At 36.7% G+C, this 24,589-nt stretch overlaps 2 protein-coding genes and 1 long non-coding RNA gene across 6 annotated transcripts; 2 read left to right on the top strand and 1 right to left on the bottom strand.

Annotated features, from left to right (window-relative positions):
- Positions 1-5,762: 5,762 nt before the first annotated feature.
- Positions 5,763-8,362, bottom strand: LOC134741138 (uncharacterized). Of its 2 annotated transcripts, none has more exons than XM_063673909.1 (4): positions 7,950-8,362; positions 7,526-7,766; positions 6,856-7,092; positions 5,763-5,860 (listed from the first exon to the last, which is right to left on the bottom strand). In XM_063673909.1, the coding sequence occupies exons 1-4, from the start codon at positions 8,154-8,156 to the stop codon at positions 5,826-5,828; spliced, it is 720 nt and encodes a 239-aa protein (XP_063529979.1). In that variant the 5' UTR covers positions 8,157-8,362; the 3' UTR covers positions 5,763-5,825. The 2 variants fall into 2 exon arrangements, with proteins under 2 accessions (XP_063529979.1, XP_063529978.1); XM_063673908.1 differs by having other exon boundaries at positions 5,764-5,860; positions 7,523-7,766; positions 7,950-8,358.
- Positions 8,363-8,847: 485 nt separating this feature from the next.
- Positions 8,848-21,469, top strand: LOC134741008 (transcription initiation factor IIB). 3 transcript variants are annotated; one of them, XM_063673731.1, is made up of 5 exons: positions 8,848-8,879; positions 9,088-9,198; positions 9,521-9,821; positions 11,115-11,471; positions 20,891-21,469. In XM_063673731.1, exons 1-5 carry the CDS (start codon positions 8,863-8,865, stop codon positions 21,050-21,052), a joined length of 948 nt encoding a protein of 315 aa, XP_063529801.1. In that variant the 5' UTR covers positions 8,848-8,862; the 3' UTR covers positions 21,053-21,469. The 3 variants fall into 3 exon arrangements, with proteins under 3 accessions (XP_063529801.1, XP_063529800.1, XP_063529803.1); XM_063673730.1 differs by lacking the exon at positions 20,891-21,469 and adding an exon at positions 12,282-13,133; XM_063673733.1 differs by lacking the exon at positions 20,891-21,469 and adding an exon at positions 12,282-13,132 and having other exon boundaries at positions 8,864-8,981.
- On the top strand, positions 15,744-17,523 carry LOC134741137 (uncharacterized). The gene is made up of 2 exons (XR_010127850.1): positions 15,744-17,017; positions 17,164-17,523. It is a non-coding gene; the product is annotated as an uncharacterized LOC134741137 (long non-coding RNA).
- Positions 21,470-24,589: the final 3,120 nt, after the last annotated feature.

Genomic DNA, 24,589 nt, shown 5'->3' with positions numbered 1-24,589 from the left:
ATGCCTTCCCGAAAAAAATCGAATCTTTCGCGAAAGTCTCGCAATGCATTGCGGCCACAAGGGGCACGGTCTCAGGAGTCTAAGAAAAACCACGGTGAGAGACCCAGTGGCGCTCTAGCCAGGCAGGTCGCTTCGCTTTCGGCTGAAACGGCAAGCCAGCGCGAGTCTCGATTGTGATCCCAAATACATCGTACGCAATACATATGTAGGCGCAGATCCTGACGGAGTGTGGCGCCGGAGAAGCCGTGTTCATCCTGCGAATCCCCCTCATTCCGAGCAACTTCCCGTTCCGCTTTAAGCGCCTACAGGTCCCCGTGAGCGTCTGCTTCGCTATGACTATCAACAAGTCGTAGGGGCAGACGCTACGCAGTTGCATTTCCCACTCCGAAAACAAAAAAAAAAGCGGCAGTCACTGCCCGCCGCCGGCGTCATGCTTAGACTGATATCACTGGAGGACCGATTTGGATGACATGATTTTGATGGGAACACCCAAATATTCCGAAATACGTTTTTCCGATTTTTATAACCACGACTTTCATAATCCCGATTATTTATAAGTCCGAAATATCAAAATTACGATTTTTAAAAACACGATGGAATAAAATCACGAATGTGCTATTTCCGAAAACTTTAAATCCGATTGTCACTTGACAGAAAGCTTAAAGTTCCGATTTTACACTTTTCCGAAAATATTTTTTTTCCGAATTCCTAAATTCCGAAAAATCATTGTCCGATCGGAAATAAAATAATTCGGTATTCAGAAATTCGGTTTTTTACAAGATTGGAAAAATGAAGTCCGTGATATTCAAATGAAGACTCACGTTTTAGTAATTATTACGGGTACCTGTCGTGCCGCGTCATGTTAAATTCGGCATAAAATATTTTTGGCATAAAAATTCGGCATAAATAAATTAGACAGAACTGCGAACCCGAACTGTTGCTAGAAGTGGGTTAGGTTAGGTTAGAACTGCGACCCCCAAGAAAACGAACTGTTGCCAGAAGTGGGTTAGGTTAGGTTAGAATTGCGACCCCCAAGAAAACGAACTGTTGCTAGAAAAGTGGGTTAGGTTAGGTTAGAACTGCGACCCCCAAGAAAACGAACTGTTGCCAAAAAAGTGGAGATTTAAAAATTGGGATATTTAAAATAGGAATCACGTTAATTCGGAATAAGGGCAATTCCGAATTCGTGATTTTGAAAATCGTTAATGTTAAATTAGGTGTTTGCCACCATCGGAATTGTTATAGTCGGAATTATGTAGTTCGGAATTTACAAAATTCGGCTTTTTGGGTTTTCGGAAATATAAATCTTCGTGATTTTCATCATTCGTAATTATGACAGTCGGAATTTTGATGGGTCGAGCATTTAAAAATCGGAATGATAAAATTCGACATTCTAAAATTCGGAATAATTTTTTTTCGGAAATATGTAGTGTACCCGATTTGGATAGGTACAGTCAAAGACGTAAAATACAAAAATGGTACTGTATCGTTCGATATACACCTACTACTCTATGCCGTTTAAATCACGTCAAAAATTTGAATAAGGGCAAAAAAAAAACATTTTGGAGTGTAATTTTATTTAGTGGTAGCAAAGAGGATGTAATATTATAGAGCGGTACTGTCATAGTAAATTTTGTAACCACACTAAATTCACTGCCATCTATCGACACACTTTAAAACTAAAAATGAAGATTTATAAAAATACGATAAAATGTATATAAATATGGATAAATGTTTTTTATTTTATTTGCATTAATTATTTTTATTATTTTGACCCATGTTCTTTCACTGATATGCGTTAAAATTGTAAAATAATAACAAACGAAACCGTTAACGCCCTCTATACGAGAGTAGGCAAAAGGTAGTAGCGACATCTGATCGAGAATCAAATTTTCGTGATTTTCGAGGCACGTTTTTTCCTTAGACTGTATCCATCTATTACGGAGTTATATCTATCTATGGTGGTAGGTACCTAATTGTAAAATATTTTATCTGGACTACAGTCCTCTAGCGTATCCATTTGTCAACTTTATTTTAAGTTCCGTCTCCAGGGGACAGGGAGATAAATTAGGGGTGAATTAGCCGCTTACTGACACAGACCGAATTCCACGCAGGCGAAGCCGCGGGCACAGCTAGTCATAAATATAAACAAAAACCTTATTACTATCCGCTTCCGTCTCATAGTTTTAGAAAGCTCTGTAATAGAGATGGGGCAAACATTCGGTATTCGTCACAATCGGCATATTTTTCAATGTTCGTATTCGGCCGAATAGTTCGGTTCGAATTGCCGAATAATTACCGAATAAACAAATTTCTCTTAAGGGCGTCCGCTAAAATAGTTAGCGCGGATGCACTTTGCGATCAGGTATGAGACGGTTCCGTTTCTTTTCATAAACATTCCCGGTCGATCGGTCGATTACCTAGAAACAGAATCTTATTTTTTTTTTTACTACAAGTATATAATTAATTTAATAGGTAGCCACCTATAAGATGATAATACTATTACTTATTCTGTGCTATAAGTATGAATCTACCTACCTACCTATAAATTGCGTTGTAGTTTCTGTGCAGGTACGTCAATACGTCGACGATGTGCTGTCGGAATGATTCCACAACTGCGAAATTCCCATAAGTGACCTCAAGTGACGCATTTGTCCCGGTTGACCTTATGGATAAATTTAGGAACTTTCTTATATTTCTGTAAGAGAATGGATATTTTCCTAGAAAGTACGAGAACTTTTCCAAAAGATATGATTACGATTTTGCGCCTTACTCTGGAATAGGGCGAAATAGTTATTTGTTATACAAGGGTGCAAAGTTGTATTTTACCCGCGAGTGTGGAATTGAAACACGAGCAAGCGAAAGGATTCTATAGTTGAACCACGAGCGAAGCGAGTGGTTCTAAAATAGAACCCTGAGCGTAGCGAGTGTTTTAACACACGAGAAGTAAAATACATTTGCACCCGTGTGTAACACAAAACTTTTCCCCTCACTATAGCGAGGAAAGTGCAACATCCACAGGCGTTAGATCATCTTCATCAATTGGAATCACTCATTTTTTTTACGATATTATAACAAAAAACTGGAAATTCTGTACTTTTACGTGAGAAGTTTTTAAGTAAAATTTTTGTTGACAATGTTGACATTTCTGACGTATGAAATGTCAATGATGCGTTTTGAAATTGCTGCGACAACTTTTGCATTCAGAATTATATTTAACATAATTATTAAAAAACAAACGTTTATTATGGAATTTTAAGGTTTATGACTTAAAATCATTAAATAAAGCTAAATCTGGTATTTTTTATTAGATTCTCAAACCATTTATTTAATGATAATTAAAATCGAACGAACCATTATTATGATCGTTTTACGTTTTGTTATCTGTCAAGCTACTTAAACACGCTCCATCCAAGGTCAAATTACTTTCCCCACTAGTGGATAAAATGCGTTTTTCCCCGCTTGTTACAAAGGATAAAAGACGGCTTTCCGAGCTAGTGAGGGGAAAAATATATAACATATCTATCACTTTGACTGTACCTCTACAGTCACCCGTAATAACTTGCACATTGAAGTGCAAAAATGTTAGGCAGAAGAACAAGCACATACAGAAGGAGTCATAAATGTTTTTGAGCGTTTCGTTGTGCAAGATTTATTGTTGCAAGTAATTGTACAAGAAAATTGTAGTTATCTATATAATGATAGTCAGATTGGTGTTTATTGGATTTGATTTGATCATGCATCTGCAAAAAAAATATGCTTAAGTTAAAGGCAATATTAAATTAATTTTTCCTAAAGGCATTGCAAGTATTGCAACGCAACCTTATGGGAGTTATAGGCTTCAATCAATATGTAACCATTTTAGGCGTCGCGCCATTCAAAAGGTCACATAATTTACATTGCATTAACTTGATAGTCTTGATACTGTTGACAGCGCCATCTATCTAAAAACCGCAAAACAAACGAAACTAGTTACATCCCAATCAACGCAAACAATGATTTATGCTCAGTTGAAATTGGACCCTCATTACTGCAATTCAAGGTGGATTTTAGCTTGGCACGAGTCAACAAGTTAAGAGATTGCGTTATTAACAGGGCGGCGAATAAAACGATCAATGGAGCAAGGAGGTCAATGTTGATTACTGAAATCGATCACCGCTGTCATCTCTATGCATGCTGCTGTCATGTCATGATCACTGCTGACGGACCTTGGCCCTCATACGAATAAAAAAGCCTGTTGCATCGATGTCACGCCCATAGAGTTTTTAGGTCTGTGGTCACGTCAGGTCTGTACATATTTAAACAGTACCGTCAGCATGAAATAGAAGCTAAAGCCAAATATATCATAACATATATTTGTTTCCATAAAAATAAGGATGTGTTCCGATATACTTGGACACTAACTTATTTGATGGAGACTGTACCCACGGTTCCCTAGGTTGACCATTTTTAGGGTTCCGTAACCAAAGGATAAGAATGGGACTCTGTTACTAAGACTCCTCTGTACGTCTGTCTGTCACCAGACTGTATCTCATGAACCGTGATAGCTAGAGAGTTGACATTTTCACAGATCATGTATTTCTGTTGCCGCTATAACAACAATTACTAAAAAGTACGGAACCCTCGGTGGGCGAGTCCGACTCGCACTTGTCCGGTTTTAAATAATATGGTTATTTACCTCAGTAGAAGAGCTAAGCTGAATCATTAAAATAACCTGTAGGTACTTACGACCTTAATTTTCCTCACCTGGCCGACTTAGAAAGTTCTGCTGCTTACTTTACGAGAAAAAGTAGATGTGGAAAAAAGTCAAACTAATAGAGATCTAATTTTCTTAATATTATGCAGACATAGTATATAGAAGTAGTTATAGACGCGCCACCGAGCGACCGGGGCTAAGAGAAAGAATATTCATATAAAATTTGGGGAGCATACGATTTTTTCTCTTTCACTCTTATAAATTTCGGTATTTCGCCATCGCCTCCTACGTGCCTCCTACCTATGATGCCACCCGGTCGGTGATAAGGACAAAGGATGGCATTATTTTCTCTTTCCTCTTATAGGAATCTCAATAAGACTATCTTTCTCTATCAAAGAGTGTCAGGCCTTTGCTATTATTCCTATTTTAAGTCTGATAACTGTCAAATAAGTTTCCTAAACCCGCCAGGCGCTACTGTCGCGCACACAGCTAATATGCAATTCACATCATGTGATTTTTCGCATGCAGTAAAATAATTCAAACATTTCATAAAATATTTGATTTTATGAACATAATTATACAGTTAACTTACTATTTATACTTACACAAGGGTTAGTCTGATAACTGTTATCAATTACCATTTTACGTCTGTACCCCTTCAGTGACCCTCACATGATGTGGAGAGAAAAACAAGATAAAATCAAAATAAAACGTATGGAGACATTAAGTCTTATTGCAACAAGACAAGGTCTATTTTCGCGACAATTTTGAATAGGACATTAAACATTATTACAACCTGGTCAAAATAACATGAATCATAAACTCATAATTCTCATAATAGTCGTAATTCATACTACCTACTTAAATAAAATAATGTCACTCACATATTGCGACAAAGTCCTGTGAAGATGTCGATGATGTAATTGATGTAGTTCTCCACGTGTTAGTGTTTTCCCGGTTGCATACTAAAGGAGCCTGGGGTTCGCTTTGAAAACCAAATCCCAAGAATTGATTTTTTCAAATGTAGTAAGTATGCTCATGTAATACCTGGGTCACAGAAAAAACAAAACTTTTCTTTTCTGTTGGTCGAGGTCTTTAATTTTACAAAAATATAACCAGGACTCCATCTTCATTGCAGGATATTGTGCTCTTGAACTTTTTCCTCTGCAATAAAATAATATCATTTAAACAAAACATTTATATGGTAATTGATGACATACGTAATTAATTAATTCAAAACTGGTAATGTTAAGTCACGATTTCATCATGCTCATAAATGTCAGGACATTATTAGTTGAAAATAAATATTGCTCTATTAAAATCAGTAGGGATTCCCTGGATTTTGGTATTTTTAGGGTTCCATACCCAAAGGGTAAAAAAGGGATACTAAGACTCCGCTGTCCGTCCGTCTGTCCGTCTGTCACCAGGCTGTATCTCATGAACCGTGATAGCTATAGACAGTTGAAATTTTCACAGATGATGTATTTCTGTTGCCGCTGTAACAAAAAATACTAAAAACAGAATAAAATTAATATTTAAGTGGGGCTCCCGGCTTCCCTACAACAAACGTGATTTTTTTGTCGTTTTTGCGTAATGGTACGGAACCCTTCGTGCGCGAGTCCGACTCGCACTTGGCCGGTTTTTTAAGACCCACTGCGGCGCACGGCACATACTCAGGGTGTGCAAATTCTAACAAGTTTTATTCCGCTAGAAACGGTGTAAGATTGCGATGAACACAAAGACAAAGTCTAAAATAAAAAGATTTGAGCATTCAATTCAATGTACGCTATCAGTTTTGTTGACTGTACCTAATCAAGTTACGTAAACGCTAGTAATATAATTACGTAATCAATCTTAGGGTAGCAAATCTATTTCCACGAATTACGTAATCAATCTTAGGGTAGCAAGTCTATTTCCACGAATATCGCGAGATCTCAACAGACGGGTGACGCTACCATTTGAAAAATTGGTAAAATCGGAGACATAAATGGATCTTAAATCTTAAGGCGTTATCATGTAACTGTTTCAACATAGAAAGACAACAAGATTCAAAATAGAATAGAATGGGAGACCTTTTTATAGCCTCTGGGAGGATAGAGCTTGATTATAAGAGCATACTGGATCATGGGCATAATAAAATTATATAACAGGTAAATTACCCCAAATTTTCCCATCCTGCGGCCCCGGTGCGGGACCAAACCTCTGCAAGAGCTGCCACACCCCCGCTCCCAGGTTCTCCATACTTGCTGCTACTCTGTTCTGAGCCTCCGCCATCTGTGCCAAACTCTCCGCTATCTTGAAGAGACCATCAGCCTTAAGCCTGTCTACTTCTATGCGGGATTCTTCTATTCTTTCTAGAGTTTCTTTTGCAGAGTTTATTGAACTGTCTGATGAACCTAAAAAAAAGAGAAATTAAAAAAAGTTAAGTGGTTCAGTTTGAGAAAAGTTGTGTTAATATTGTTGAAACTGGCTAGGTGATGTTTCTGAATTGTAATGACTTCAGTGAAATTCTAGTCTTTGATAAAGTTAATAAAAATTAGAAACATTTGTTTCATTAGGTTATGGGCCCAGCCCAGTTTTATTTAAAATTCTAAAAATAATAGAAAAACTAACTTCAGATATTTTACACTAGTAAAAATCAAATATTCAAGAGAGCTAGCTATACCAGGAACCAGTGGTCCATTGTAATATGATGAACAATAAATAACTAAAATAACACAACCTAAAGTTCCTTTTTTTTCCACTTTTATTGCCCAGTTAGAATTTCTACTTGCACTATAAAGCCATTAAATACAATGTAAATTTACAATATTGTAATTTACTTACTACTTCTTCTTCTTTTAAGTTTTACTTTCTTTGCTTTAATTTTTGACTCCTTCTTTGCTTCTCGGGTTAAGCTTAAAGGGTTTGCTTTCGCCATAAGCAGATCTTTGATATTGTACCCGAGGATGTTGCACAGCCTGGTTTCCAGTGAAGTGAGTTCTATTTCTGCTCCCGTTGCTGCTGTGGTTTCATTATTTCTCATTGCTCTTACTTTGTTGTTTAGCCGGGCTTTGTAATCTGTATAGAACTAAAAAAAAATAGTTCGTTTACCATAGACATAACCTAATTTTTATTCAAAAGTTGTTAAATCATAAATATTAAAGTTTTTCATTTGGAAACTTAGTCTGCAAACAATTTTATAATAATTATCAATTATTATCAAACAGAAGAAAAAGTTCTGTAAAAGTGAACAAGTTTTATTATAATTTACCTTAGCCCATTCCCTGCCATTTCTAAATGAAGAGCCAACATTTTCAACATTTAAAATGTCCGCGCACTCGGCCCATAATTTTTTAGATAACGCGCGCCCTTCCTTGGATCTCAATCGGCCGAGCGCCAGATTTCTATTCTTCTCTAAAAACTCCAACAACAATTTCATTTGACGCAACGACACAGTTTTTTTCAGAGTTCGCTCCATGTCTAATAAAGGAACTTGTAAAAAACTGCAGCAGGATAGACTGTATCTAGCTCACTGTGCTCGGTTTTAGCAATTTTTTGAATGGGATACAACTTAATACCACGGAATTAAAAATTAAAGAATAATTAGGTATATCTAAATTAAATCTTAACACGAATTAAGTGTGAAATATAACTAAAAATATATAGTCGTGAGCGATAGTTTTCATTGCGTTTTACTTTACGCTGTCATATCGTTGACGTTCGTTTTGTTTGGCGTTTCTATTTTTTTGTAGTTAATGACGTAGAATACTCCAAGTTCTGCCAATTTATTATTTCTAATGTTTCTAATACTTTGTTAATGAAGTTGAATAAAGTTTTAGTTAAGCTTAATGTATCACGACTCCGTTTTCAATTTTATTTTGAATAGCGCTTTAGTTATTTCTTGTTCGACAGTGACATCTATCGGTGAGAAATTAAACAATTATTTAATTGATTGTTAAATTGCGTTTGATGGTTTGATGTATGGATGGTATAAATTTGATGTTTGATATTCAAGTAAAAACACAAATTATTGCATCAATTTGTAAAATAACTGACGGAACCAGTTATGATTAAAATGGCAAAATACTGCACGTTTGTACTTTCTTATCTCTATGGGAGCACAGTACGTTTTAAAAAATACACACATTGTCTATTGTCTATAGTATAGACACTACTTGACAATCATGGCGAGCACGTCAAGGTCTGTTTTTCTCATTTATTTTTATTCCTGTTACCGTCGTACAGAAATAATTTGTTTATATATTGTATGACTGAATTTTAATAATGTTGGTTAAGATTCTACGTAAGTTATTTGTGGTAATGGTAGCCTCTTACACAAAGTCACGGTAAAGTTTACCTGATGGTACGTCTTGTAATTACTGATGATGAACTTTCCTTTGCGGTTTTAGAATTGAGGCAAATAAGGTGGTCTGCTATGCTCACCCCGACGCGCCGCTTATCGAGGATTACCGGGCAGGTGATATGATATGTTCGGAATGCGGCCTCGTCGTTGGAGACAGGTAACGGAATTCTGGATATTTGGCAATATTACGAAATTCACTTAGCTTTCCAAAGCTAAGTTTCTAAAGTTTCGAAATTGTACAAGTTAATTATTACAAATGTATTTAGAAGCTAATTTCACGGCGAGTTCGACTACAATTGATGCAAATGTAATGACTACATGAATATTTCAGTCATGCTTATAATATTTCTGTTTACAAAGTATATAATGTATATTTCTTTCTGGTCAGTCAACTATTTTTGATAGACACGTTTTGTGGCAAAACTTTAATACTCAGAACACGCATCTATTTGTTGACAAGAAAACTCTTTCATTCACAGAGTAATTGATGTGGGTTCAGAATGGCGTACATTCAGCAACGAGAAGTCGGGAGTAGACCCCTCTCGTGTCGGTGGGCCGGAGAACCCTCTCCTCTCAGGCGGAGACCTTTCCACAATCATTGGTCCTGGCCGTGGCGACGCTTCATTTGACAGTTTTGGTGTATCAAAGTATCAGAACAGACGTAACATTAGCAGTACAGACAGAGCACTGATTAATGCGTTCAGAGAGATCAACACAATGGCTGACCGCATTAATCTTCCCAAAACTATTGTGGACAGGGCTAACAATTTGTTTAAACAGGTATGTTACTGCTTAACCCTTTACCAGGCTGACATTTCAATCGAATGTCAGTCCTACTCATCAAAAATAGAACATATGTTTGAAGTGCCGTATGTGGGAAATATATATCCCCAAGCCTGGTAAAGGGTTATAACAGCTCAAGTTATGATATTCACGGAATCAAGTATTTTTAAATAAGGTTAAAAGTTAAATCCACAATCCAATTGGAATAAGCATATTGAGCTACTATCATTTTATTTTATTTATTTTATTTTATTGGTATTTAGAATAACAACAGCCGTAAATATAACTAAGACATAATTATGCTTACAAACACAGGCCAATAACAGTTATCCATTGAGTTACATTATAAGTTAAGATCTTTCACAGTCATCACACTGCTCCGGAAAACCCCACATGCAGAGTGGTGCCTGATTTCCTTTACATTGCACCAAAATACAATTTCAAGTTGTATTGCAAACTTACCAGTCTGCAGTATTTTAGTCTTAAGCCCATTTCCAGGCATAGTATGATTTATTGACCACATACGTGCCAATCAAATTTCAACCCGATTTATGGTTCAAATTAGATAAGACTCAGGAAATGTGACTTGTCTTCAAATTAATCATCAAAGCTGGAATATAATAGATTTTTTGGCAAAACCTTATAGGTTGGTGCGGCCTGGAAAAGGGTTAAGTTTGTATTTTCCTAAAGTTGGAATTTAAGAAAATTAATAACGTTGATATGAGGTGTACATGCGTAGCATACGATGTTATGATATAATTCAATTAGGGTTAATAGAAGAGAATTAGTGAATTAGGATTGCCAACAATGAAGATTTCTGTAAGAAATTTTTTTTACCTATTCAGTTTCTATTATGTTATGATGCTGAAGGAGGAGAAAGGCTAGCAGCAAAGATAGATATAACTCCGTAATAGATGGATACAGTCTAAGGAAAAATCACGAAAATTTGATTCTCGATCAGATGGCGCCACTACCTTTGGCCTTATCTCGTATAGAGGGCGTTGACGGTTTCGTTTGTTATTTAACAATTTTAACGCATGTCAGTGAAAGAACATGGGTCAAAATCATATAAAAATAATTAATGCAAATAAAAAAAAACATTTATCCATATTTAAATACATTTTATCGTATTTTTAAAATCTTCATTTTTAGTTTTAACGTGTGTGACAGTACCGCTCTATCCTATTATATCCTCTTTGCTAGCAGTAAGTAAGTTATGATGCACAAAAACATAATTGGAAGGTTGATGTTTATTCAAAGGTTTGATCGAATTTCATTGTGTATTTCCAGGTACATGATGGCAAAAACTTAAAAGGCCGAGCAAATGACGCCATTGCGTCAGCATGCTTATACATCGCCTGCCGCCAGGAGGGCGTGCCCCGTACGTTCAAAGAGATCTGTGCCGTCAGCAAAATCAGCAAGAAGGAGATTGGCCGGTGTTTCAAACTCATCCTCAAAGCTCTGGAGACCTCGGTGGACCTCATCACTACAGCGGACTTCATGTCTCGGTTCTGCTCAAACTTGGGGCTCCCGAACTCTGTCCAAAGGGCAGCCACACATATTGCAAGGAAGGCAGGAGAGCTGGATATTGTGTCTGGACGAAGTCCTATTTCTGTTGCCGCTGCTGCTATTTATATGGCTTCTCAGGTAAGTGCTTGCTAAAGATAAATGTCAAGTGTATGATAAGAAAATAATATATTGACCACATTGATATACTTGATGGGCTACCTATATGTTTTAAAGCATAGTATTATTGATATAAAGATGTACAATTGTACATATGTAATTTGGAAACTTCTGTATCAACAAGTAAAGCACTCCTCACGTGTGAAAGTCAACACAGACATTGGCAAATTCACCCTGTGCAAAATTGCAGGAAGTAAAAGCCAGTTATAAAAAAGTAAAGTACTTTTTAATTTGGTATTCGGGTGAATGATAGCTTGGTACTTGTGTTATCAAAAGGGCTTTCTCATTAAGGTAGTAATTAAGGAAATGTGCAAATAAGTTTTAGGTTAATAGTGTAGTGTATACCTTTTTATCTATTAGCATTTGTAGTTGGACTAGTTACCTGGTGTTATCTGAATAAGTAATTCATCAGAAAATTTAAAAGACCAACATATTTAGACCACAATTTAGGACTGCTTAAAAATTAAACTGTTAATATTTTTCATTAATCAGTTTAGAAATTATGGACCTGTCAAAAAACTACCACCAATTTCTTAAAAAACTCCTCACAATTTGAATCGTAATCGAATTTAAACTGGTGTTAGTCCTACTAACATTAAAATTAATTTAATTTTAAAACTGATATTCCAAAATTGAAAGTGTCAGCAAGGCCCCTGTTCCGAGGTTTATTGGTAAATTTTCATATAAGATCTGGTGTAAAATTTTCATATAAGATCCACGCCAGCTTAGAGCTTTGAGAACACTTCTCAAATATATTTGTGATTGTTACAGGCATCAGATGACAAACGCAGCCAGAAAGAGATCGGCGACATCGCCGGTGTGGCAGACGTTACCATCCGGCAGTCCTACAAGCTCATGTACCCGTTTGCTGCTAAACTCTTCCCTGATGACTTCAAGTTCGCCACACCCATCGAGTTCCTCCCACAGATGTAGACTGTATGTGTTGACATCAGTAATATTGACAATATTTATCACTGACCATCCGGCACTCCTACAACACATGTTACCTGACGACTTCAAGTTGGCCACACCCATTGAGTTCCTGCCGCAAATGTAATATTTACAATATTTATCAACCTGGCCGTCCAGGACTCCTACAAGCTAATACTTGACTGTAATTTTTTTTTTTTTCATTTTTCAATGTGGGGCGTATCTTGTATATAGGGTCCAAATTTTCAAAGTGCGGTAGCGACCCCTAAAATATATTTAAAAATTTACATTAAGCGGGTGCCCCGTAGAAAAACATAACTTCGACAAATAAGGAGCACCCTATTAAGTAGTTTTTGGGTTTATCGCGAACATACATACAGACAGACGCGGCGGGGGACTTTGTTTTATAAGATGTATAGATACTTATCAAGATATCAGGCACGACAGTAAATTATTGCTGTCATCGTTTGAAGACCAGCATAATAATAATTTATCTCAGGTTCCTAGTATCAATGTGATAACTAATATGCATTTGCATCGGTCGGTAAACTCTGTGCATTGCCCCACAGAATAATCGCCCGCTGTTAGTTGCATCTTTGTGTAAATACAGAAACTTAGTAAAATCTGCGGGAAGGTATTTCTTACAATAAATTCACATATTATTTATACCAGCATGTGTTGAGGCCAGTACGGATGGCGTAATGAAATGGTGTCCGTCACTTTCTATCCCGCAGTGTTAAAAAGTGACAGACAGTTATTTTATAACAGATAAAACCATCCATATTACGCCTGCAGACTTAAGGGGCCCACTGACTATCAGTCCGCCGGACGATATCGGCCTGTCAGTTGTTCGGAACTGTCAAATTTTTGTTCTAACTGACAGGCCGATGTCGTCCCGGACTGATAGTCAGTGGGCCCCTTTAGGGTCGGTTGCACCAAACTGTTTGTCATCGTTAAAGAGTTCGCCAAATTTTGTTGTATGGAAAGTTTCATAGTAAACCGCCGCGGCGCGCCGGGTGACGTTAATCAGTCTGTCAAGTGCGGATGGTGCAACTGGCACTTATTTTGGTCCATAAAGCGCAGCGTGCGACCTGCAGTGAATTGCCCCACTGGCAATGTCGCCCGCTGTTGCTTATCCATTCTGTTTGCTTGAACCATCGTCTAATCTGTTAACTGATGATTCATAATCCTTATTGCAAATACATAAGAACCATCAAAGGTCAGTACAATATTGTCATCTTTACTAATATAAAGTAAGCCTTGTAGTGATTGATAAATTTGGCTGTATGAGTTGTCGTCAGGTTAATATTTAAGTAAATATTGTCATTATTACTTTTAAATATCAAACATTTCAATAATTTAACACAACTTATAAGTCTAATCGGTGAAAAGACTTTATGAATTTCATAACCTTTCATTTGTGGAAGACCCGAATCGGGCATCAGTTTTTGCGGCAATTTTAAAATCAAAATTTGTCACTATTTCAATAGCACATCTTTGACAAGCCACAGATGAAAGGATAAAGATTCCATTTCAAATTCGACTGCGGACTTCAACTATATGGCTGTAGTTGCAGTCAATGTTAGGTCGAATTTGGAATGGTACCTTAATGGGAATATGACTGCATCCCAACAGACTGCGCCAGTAACATTCAGTTTCCTGGCAAGCCTTGTTTAAAAAAAAAACTTGTCCAAGTGCGAACTGAAACTAAATTAGAACGTATCATTTTGTTATTTTATTATTTGGTAAATGACCTTAATGAGCAAAATGAATGCTTAGCAAATGTTACTACAGTCACTGTAAGTTAAGAACTCAATTTTGACAGTTTTGAATTGACCCTTATATTTATGAAGCTAAGACCTACCGTTCACTTTAACTGATAGCCTTAGTGTCATATATTTAAGGTTCAATTCATAATATCAAAATTGATTTCTTAGCTGCGTTAGTATATATGTTATGATAATTTACTTACATGTTAAGAACTCTCACGCTAATTTGTTTACATATTATTAGCATTTACCACACAAAAAGTTGACAGACTGATTACATTTTGCCTATCCACCCTTTGCCATTTAACTTTAAACAGCAGAAATAGCTAAGCCTGTCTGTCAAGCCATTTCCTTCAGTAGAAACGTAAATTCGGCGGCATATTTAAAAAATGTAGGCGCCAAGGGTTATCGTTCCATAGAGAATTGGAATTTCGCGCCTTTTTCCACTGACAAAGTTGTTTGACCGGCTATAAAAACTTCAGTCATAAATATTTTTTTTATTTTTTGAGACTAATTAATTCGCGAGGAACCACGTATCGTGCGTTCTCATTCATGCGTTTATTTCGTAACTTGTGTGTGAGTAAGACGGAATAACTGACTGTTTTGTATATGTTGTATCTACCTACTATTCTCGCACGGATTACTAGACTGCTACATAAAGAATGTATATATTGCAGAGTATCGTTAAAATTTATTATTCCCAGTTAACCCAATCGGCAATGAATCTTATAACAATGCCATAGACTCCATAGAGTATGCAATGGTAATGTGCTAAGTGAGTAATAGACGCGCCACCGAGCGACCGGGGGTAAGAGACAAAATATTCATATAAAATTTGGGAAGCATAGGATTTTTTCTCTTTCACTCTTATAAATTTCGGTATTTCGCCATCGCCTCCTACGTATGATGCCACCCGGTCGGTGATAAGGACAAAGCATGGCACTATTTTCTCTTTCCTCTTATAGGAATCGCAATAAGACTATCTTTCTCTATCAAAGATTGTCATGCAGGCCCTTGGGGAAAACGAAAACAGGACTACGTACGCCTTGACACCATTGTGAACCTTCGTGGGCCGAAAGTTGACATATATCAACTATCGAATAAGTTGTGGCTAACAGCAAGACGGCGCCACAGGCGCATACATAGCCAATATGGCGACTTTAACACTGGGAATAATTCGTAAAAAAATGTAGTTGCATGACTTCGGGACCTATTTATCTATAAATAAGCCTTAGGACTGGTGTAAAATTATTATAAGCATCTTCCATTCCACACTTTCGCTGATTGAACCAGATAAGTAAAAAAGAGAGACTGCTAATTTTCATAAAAATTCTCCTCAAACTGATCAATTTAGTGAGTTACAGGCGTATTCTGATTTTGACTACAGATTATGAATTAGATCTGTAATGGCTCTGATCTGTCAGTGTCAAAAGTGATTTTTGATTGAAGAAATAGTTAACTCAGATCTAATTCTTAACCTATTTTATATTAAAGGAAAAAATGGAAAAAGTTACACTTCCGGCAGGATCGGCAGAAACTTTTTCCATTTTTTCCTTTAATATAAAATTTGGAGTATCGCTCGCAGACGCATCTGCATGTTAATAAATTGATCTTAACCTATTATTAAAATCAAAAGACGCCTAGCTGTTAGTTTAAGATAGATTTAGAGATACCATCCAGAAAAATATATATGGAGGAGAGCAACTCTACAGTGAACTTTTAGCAGTCCTTATTATTCACAGTTTTAATGTACAGTCAGCAAAGATATTAGCTTGGCACTCCTGCATACACATGCATATGCATGCATGCATGGCTAATAGTTTTGCTGACTGTACCATTGAAGTATTTTGCGTTAATGTGGAGGGATCTATTCGTTTTTATATTAACTTAGGTTTAAGTATTATTTTTGGACTTACCAGCCAACACCGCGTTGGATTTTGTGATTTATTTTTGTATGAGAAAAGGCGTTTGTTATACAGTTTTAGTTGAGATTCTCCGCTAGTATGGTAGATATCCTATTAAAGCGTTTTTTTAGTTACCGACTTTTTTCTGCAGATTTGAATAAACATTTGATGGGTAATAACATAATAAGAAAAGACTTCCACTGTTTTCTTAGCTGTTTAGATACAATATCCATTATATGCCTGGGACATTAGTGTGGCCCCAGAATTACACAGTTACGAATAAGAAATTGTACAAAAAAATTGAAATTGTGTTTCATTTGGACCTTATCTGCCCATCAAATTTTCGATTCAAAAAGTCGATAATAAAAATGAGGCCTTATTTTTCTCCATTATTATAAACGCAGTGTTTTATGTTATTGACATTTACATTGGAAGAACAATTTTTATACCCTTGATTCCAAGCGATATTCATAACTGAGTTTTATTTGACTGTAAGTCTTTTGTTGGATGACTTTTTAAGCAATTTTTGATTTTAATTAAACTTATTTACTTGTTGGTTAATATTTATGACGTTAAAATTTAATTTGCATTTTGATTCTTATTTACTTGTCGCGTAAAGATTGTTTTCCGTTAACAGAAATCATACTTTTCTTACTGATTATTATGAGAATGACGAATTTAGTAGTGAAAGAAATTTAGGAAAATTCTCGGTTCCGTACTTATACATATATTATATGTAAAGTTAATTGAAAAAGACAAGTGCCAACCAACTGAACCAACAACCAACCTATTAGAGACAGCTACTTCAAACAAAGTTTGCATTATTATGTGATATATTAACATGTAAAAATAGCAATACGAATGGTGTAAAACATCTACCAAACTAAGACTATTGAAATAGTTCGTTTTGCAAAAAAATATTATTATTATTATTATTATTATTATTTCATTTTAGACAGGCAGCTGATGCTGGTACGTCTAAATCATAGTTCACTTAGCACAGTTAGCATAGTTTGTCTAGTCTATTTTTAAATTGATTAACACTTGCAGAGTTCACAACAATATATAATTAAATTTTGTAAAAAGCTACAATTTCACAAGTGTAAACTGCCAACATTGCTGCGATTAACGCACGCTGGACCAATGACGTATGTCAGTGTTGCTATTTTACTCTTTTGAAATCGTAATTATGTAGAAAATCTTATAAAATAGCAATAGCCCTGTTAATTAAAAAAATGCCTTAAAACTTCTGTTATAAAATTAAAATAGAAACCAAACTGATAAAGTTACTCCAAAACAGACATAAACTACAAACTGTATTTATATTGTATTATCGCCTTGGTGTGTTTAAGGTTTAGTTTATAATTATTATAAGTAACGCCACAAATAAATGTATTTTTAAGTTACAAACTGCTTTTATTATGAATCGCGCCTGAAATTACAATCAAAATTTAATTCAAATTTCATAATCTCCATGCCGTTTTTGGCTGACAAACTTAATCGTCTGGGACTCCAAAAGTTAAAGCTTACAAGAAATCCAGAAATATTAACCCTTTGACCGCCACGCTTATTATAAGTTACACGCTCATCGTAAACTGTGCGCGTTTTTGGACATATTTGATGGTCAAAGGGTTTTAACACTTTGACTATCGAGAACTCGCCTGGTAGGCACTCGTGAACTTTGCTCAGATGCCCAGCGGGTTGTTTTATAGTTTATACGCAGCTATAGACGACCGGTTTCTGGGGTATTGTTCAAAATTTTGCCCGGTTGCGAAAGTGTTCAGAGGTAGGTAATCCGTAACCGGCACATCTTCGCGTTTCTATTCTGCATGAGTATTGCCTTCATTGTGTCCCCGTAGTTTGATGTGATTTCAGATGTGATCAGCCAACGAACGTCCACTGCTGGACATAAACCTCCCCCAATTCCCCCATAGACCGCCACCGGGAGCGATCTCTAGCACACTGCAGCCACCGGCTCCCAGCGATGCGTACGAGATCATCCGTCCATCTAATTTGTGGGTGTCCGACACTGCGCTTACCCATCCGTAACTAATCCGTAATTGGGATTTAGGTGATGTCCTGATGATTCCCTTCCTGTAATAATCGGATACTTATACTAAGGGTCTCCCTACATATATCGACGCGGATTCCGATTCCGCAGGTAGCAGTGACCTCAGCGACGTCATAATGACGTAATTATGGCGTCATAATGTCGTCGCTGACGTCATAATGACGTATAAATGCTGTTAGGGATTCCGCGCGTGGATATACTTGGGGAGACCCTAATACTGCACCCGGACCCGGGTATGTCCTAAAACTACGTCCAACGCCACCGTATGATGGTCAGAGACATTCCATACGGTGGGTTTTAGTCAGCTTCAAAAAGAGCTATTGTAAGGCCAGGATTACACTTGTAAGTTTTACTTACGTAAGTAGGGACAAAGCTATTTGCTAGAATGAGATAACGATATTCATATCTCATTCTGTAGTAAAGCTGTGTCCCTACTTACGTAAGTAAAACCTACAAGTGTAATCCTGGCCTAAACTGCGAACGCACTTAGAATTATTTTGTCATTGGCCCTGAATCGATGTCAAAATATTTTAAGCGCGTGCAATTGTTTTTGCAAATCTGTCTAAGTACCTATTTGGAGCTGGCTCTTATTGGTAATAATGGTAATCGAGTTTGGTAAACTATAAGGTTTGGAAAAAAGGTAAATATTGGCATCCTACTTAGCATTGTTGAGCGAAGGAGATCTAGTCTTGTGGTTTTCCAAGGTAATGGTGAGTATTTCTATTTAGTATAAGTACCTTTAGGTCAATGGTAAGTAGAATTGTTGGAAACGCTATTTTGATCAGTCCGAACTTGAACGCCTTTAAGAAAGAAGATTGCTTCAAGGTTTGACTGACACTAGTCATTTATATATCACCTGACGCACGGGGCTACAGCCAATATCAACCTTCGTGTATCCCGAGAAGGTTCACGAGTTTCACGACGACGTGCGACACGATATGCGTGGTGTTCAAAGGGCTAAAATAACATATTTACATAAATTTCCCAATAATAATTTGAATTTTTATCTATTCACCAGTTGTACGACGACGACGAGTTAGACGAGGCGGTCAACGCAAGCGGGCTATATCTTCTGTCTCTGTGCCTGTCTCCAACCCCGAAAACGCTCCGCCGAAATGTTCTGCTGTGACTCTAAAGAGTCTAAAGCAAGAATCCATTTGCGCTGACATAATCATGCTGCGTGGACTCCTTGAGATTGACAGGATGGCTGCTTGCGTCAATCTTTCCAAGACCATTGTGCATAAGAGCAGGGAATTGTATAAAGAGGTAACGTGCAAGCTAACGAGGTTTTGGGTATTGCCACTCTGATTCCCTGTTATCTGATGGAATTATCAAGATTACACGCGTATACAGCCAGGCTCCCATCCTCCAGTATGTAGATAGGTACACCCCAGAGCAAAAGTTTAAATTCCATCAGATGATATTAACTCATCACGTTTTCAGGCACTACAGAGCAAACAATTAGAAGCCAACACAAACGAGGCCGTCGCATCGGCGTGTTTATACATAGCCGCGCGACAAGAAAAATCTGCGCTTTCAATCAAAAATGTCTGTCACGCCAGCAAATCCGGCAAGAGAGGAATACGCAGATGTTTCGAACGCATCGTGAAACTTTTCAATATCCACCTGGAACCTGATATATATACGGACCCGTACCTGAATAGTCTGTGCAATGATTTGGATTTGCCATATTACAGTCTGAGGATGTCGCATCACATCGTCCAAGAAGCCGAGGCGATGAAAATCGTGTCTCAATGCGATCGTCAGGCAGTCATTGCTGCGGCCATTTTTATGGCTTCTCAGGCAAGTATTTGTAAAAGACATTTAAAAAATTACAAATTTGTAGTCAGTGTTGGCCGAACGTTATTGCAATTAACCATTAACCAGTACAAATTGAACCGTAAACCGTTACGGACGGTTACAGTTTACGGTTCAATTTGTACTGGTTAATGGTTAATTGCATTAACGTTTCGGCCAACACTGTTTGTAGTGAACAAAAATTTACTTTAGTTTAGATAGTAGGTATATATATATACATAATAGGTACAGTCACCTGTAATAATATCTTACTCTTCGAAAGCCGCAAAAAGATGTGACACGCTCTTATGGCTCTTGGCCTTCGTTGTGTATTATATATTATTGCAGGTGACTGTACTCTTACGAAAACTTGTAGTTTTTTCTCATAAATTCAATATTTGATACAAGCTTTTATTGCTGACTGATTTTTTTTTTCAACAGGAAACTAATATTCATCGAGACAATTCTAACAAACCCAAACAATTAGGTTGCGTTGTTTTATCACAGCGATCCTATGGTCACCTCCTGTGTCCATCATCAGGTCAGCTCGATGGTGCCATAATATTGTGTTGTGACCCAACTTACATATGTATGTGAAGTTTCAACTCAATCGATCAGCCGGGCTAGCACATGATTGGCGCGAGAGTATCTCGCCGCGACATATATTACCCGTCCCCCTTTAATTCATACAGTTAGTAAAAGACGGGTAGTCTATCTCGCGGCGAGATACTGTCGCGTCAATCAGGTGCTCGGCCTACAGGGGAGTCGGTCTAATTTAGATACATACATACAAACATTTCAAGAAATAAAAGCTTGTAAAATAGATAAATCGTTTGAAACTAACTCGAAAAGGAAAATATTTCCACGTTTCCTTCAATTTTAAAAAACTTTTTTTGTTATTTTATTCAGGTGTCACACGATAAGCGAACCCAGAAAGACGTCGAGAACATCTCTGGCCTGGCGGGCGAGGCCATCTGGGAAGCATATAGGCTTATGTATCCACATGCACCCGAACTTATCCCCATTCACTTTGAGTTGTCAGCGCCCGTTGAGGCTCTGCCTAGAATTTAGGTTTACATTACACTACACCACAGATTAACATTACAGAAGTCAATTTTTTTTTTATTTCTCGTGATCTGAAAGTGGGTCATTTTTGTTCTGTAAAGTGTGCAGAAAACGATACGTTTCTGCTCTAGAGCATTTTAATTACCAAGTAGGATTTATTCTTTTTTGTAAGATAAGTGACTAAAATTTGGTTTTAAATGGATTTGGTTTCCATACATCTTGATATTTATTCCAAATTTTTTCTTCCAAATTCCAAATTATTTATTTGTTAAACATAGGTATTTACAACAGGTCTTAAATGTATAATATAGTCCATTTAAATAATAACAATACTTTTACCCCTTTATTGTTAATTGAAAGTACCCTCAAGAAATACAAAAAATATTATTAGTCATGTTTTTTTTATTCACGTGTATTTTACTTTCCTCGTATCCAAAATGAGTAGTGTTTAACTCGAGTGAAAAGCGTCATTTCAATAGTATATAGACTATTGTCGATCTCACTGCGTTCGAGCGCCAAACTACATCGACTGTGATCAGTGCTTTTCATCCCTTTGGTTAACAATCTACTATTGTCTTATTGTAATAAATGTAATAAAGCATAACATTTATGTATCGTTGACACACCCAATATGATGGGTATCATGTACCTACTTATTGAGACAATTGTTACCGGAAACCTTGACTACGAGTATGAACATAGTGTAAGCAATTAAAATTAAATTAAATAAATAGTTTGCTTAATAATTCTGTCTTGTGGTTTTCTAAGGTAATATATATATGGTGAGTATTGGTTTGCCAAAAAGTTCCAACTTTAGGTCTCGGAGGGTAGGTAAGTAGAGCTGTCTGAATACACTACTTAGTTGATCAGTCAGCATGAACGACTAGGCGCCACTTGCACCATCCCACTAACCCGGGGTTAACATTGTTAACAGTACAATTTGACACTGGATTAACGGGTTAACCCCAGGCTAGTGGGATGGTGCAAGTGGCGCTAAGAAAGATAAAAATGACTTCAAGGTTTGGCTGACAAGTTATTTATTGATATACCTTATGACCGCCAATGACTAACTCTCGCGCGCAGCTACAGCCCAATATCAACCATCTTGCATTTCGACAAGGTTCAGGACGAAGTCGATACGATAGGCGTGGCCAGTGTTGGCCGAACGTTAATTGCAATTAACCAGTACAAATTGAACCGTAAGCCGTAACGGACGGTTACAGTTTACGGTTCAATTTGTACTGGTTAATTGCATTAACGTTTCGGCCAACACTGGGCGTGGCGTTCAAAGGGTTAAGCAAACACATCTTTACATAAATTTCCCTAAAATCATTTGAATTTTTTAACTATTCACCAGGTGAACAACTTGCTATAGCTTCTGGCTCGAACCAAGATTTTGATTCGCGGAATGCTTGTGCTATGACCCAGGAAAAAGAATCTATTAGCTCTGACATAACCATGATACATGGATTCATTGAGATTGAGAGGATGGCTGAATGCGTCAAACTACTGTATGTACCTATTTAACTTGCGCGCGGCGGCAATACAAGTTGCATATTATCGATAACGTAATATCGACAAAATCACACCACTCGGTCATGACGCCCAACATTCCTAACATTCCTCATCCGTGTACTGAATTCGCGCGGGGACAGTAATAGGCTTGACGTTCAAAGGGTTAATAACATGGAGACTATATATTTGTGCCTATTAATTTTAAGCATCTATAGTTTTAGTGTTCTTTTACATACCCCGCACCAACTATGCTTCTCTGTTTGGCCTAAAGGTTGACTGGTAGAGAATACCGTGTAGCATTAAGTCCGCGTTTTGTCACTGTATAGTTTTTACTGCACAATAAAGTTTAAATAAAAAAAAAAACAATGACCCTCTTTCAGAGCATGAGTGACCTCACGAAATACAATAATGAGAAACGCGAATTTATAAATTTCTAAAAAGTTGGAAAATTTCACAGGAAACAGAGTAAGTAAACCAACATTTTGGAATTGGAAAATATCGTGTGAATGCGAAGTGGAAATTTCGCAATTTTGTATTCTTTCCGACGGCACGACGTCAGTTATAAATTACTGATGCGTCGTATCGTATTGACAATCTTCATTATTTACTTATCATTGGCTAAATAGACATAAAGGGCTCACTCGCTACTCAGCTCACGTCATGCGCCCTTTCCTATGTTATTTTAGAAGAGCGTAACTGCATAGAGGTGTCAATATCGTTTTAATCTCTTTTTAACGAAATACCTACCTGACGAGTCGCCGGCGTTTTGATAAAAAACAATAAATTCGATGGGACATGATGGGAATTGGGAATAATGAGAGTATGACAGGTTGTTGACAGTTCGATGCCCTTATTAACTATGGATGGTATAGAATTATAATTATATATATAATTATATATATATAATTATGTTGGTTGGTTAACCTGGCATAGTTGGTGCGGGGTATGTAAAAGAACACTAAAACTAGATGCTTAAAATTAATAGGCACATATATAAATGTAATATGAAGACAAAATAAATATATATATACATCAATAAATATATAAATAATTGTTTAAACTTTCACGATTTTTACTCATTATTATTCACAACGACGACGACGTTCAAGTTAAGAGGCCGTAGTCGATTTTGGAGCAAAAATGTAAAATTGATAGATTTAGTCGTTGAAATTATACACGTTTTGTCACGTAATATCTAACTAACAAGTATTGATTTCTATTAGCACGTCTTCTCATCTTGCCTTTTAATAATGAGATCGCGAGCGTGCGTCACCGGTAATGCATGAAGAGAAGGGGCAGTTTTTAAAAATTCATCAAAAAAACATGGTGGTAAATTATACGAATTGATGTATAAGAATAGTTTCAGCAAATGTTGTAGATTGTTTAAGTATCAAAATTACGTTGAAATTAAGTCGATTTTTAGAGAAATTGTCACTTGTTTTGAAGTAATTTCTGGAGAAAATTGATTTCGTCTAACTTTCATTTACACTACTTCAAAGTCATAATAATAAAAATGTAGTCTGATAAACGTCAAGTACAGGATATATATGTGTTATATAAAATTACCATGTTTAGCAGTCCAAACTTTACGAAATTTACAAATAAGAGCGACAAAATCAGTGCTTTACGCGCGTTTACCTAAACATCCATCAGAAAAGCAAACATTACTAATTTAGTGAGTCTGTTTTCAAAAAATTGATCTGATAAAAGGTAAGATAAGAAGACGTGCTAATAGAAACCAGTACTTGTTATTTCAATTAGGTAACAAAAGGAGTAAAATTTCACGGACTAAATCTATCAATTTTACATTTTTGCGACTAAAATAGACACCGGCCTCTTAATAAACAAGACCAAGTGCGGGTAGTTCGAAAAACTCTCGCGCCTAGAAGATGTTGATGTCAACTTTAGCCAGTTTTCTCCGAGACTACGGGGACAACGCCGTCCTCGAAACGTCGGAGGAAAATTTAAAACTTAGTTTACGCGATTAAGTCTCGTTGTTTAACTTCCGTGTTGTTCACATTCAACGAA

Source organism: Cydia strobilella, chromosome 4 (genome assembly GCF_947568885.1).
Source record: "Cydia strobilella chromosome 4, ilCydStro3.1, whole genome shotgun sequence".
In the NCBI taxonomy this organism is placed as follows: Eukaryota; Metazoa; Arthropoda; class Insecta; order Lepidoptera; family Tortricidae; genus Cydia; species Cydia strobilella.
This window is presented reverse-complemented; position numbering and strand designations above follow the sequence as displayed.

Coding starts and splice junctions, on each gene's coding strand:
- LOC134741138 (XM_063673908.1), bottom strand. CDS start 8,156: ATGGAGCGAACTCTGAAAAAAACTGTGTCGTTGCGTCAAATGAAATTG. Junction 7,767..7,949: donor ATGGCAGGGAATGGGCTAAG/GTAAATTATAAT, acceptor ATTTTTTTTTAG/TTCTATACAGATTACAAAGC. Junction 5,861..6,855: donor GCAGGATGGGAAAATTTGGG/GTAATTTACCTG, acceptor ATTTTATTGCAG/AGGAAAAAGTTCAAGAGCAC.
- LOC134741008 (XM_063673731.1), top strand. Junction 9,199..9,520: donor GGCCTCGTCGTTGGAGACAG/GTAACGGAATTC, acceptor TTTCATTCACAG/AGTAATTGATGTGGGTTCAG. Junction 9,822..11,114: donor CTAACAATTTGTTTAAACAG/GTATGTTACTGC, acceptor GTGTATTTCCAG/GTACATGATGGCAAAAACTT.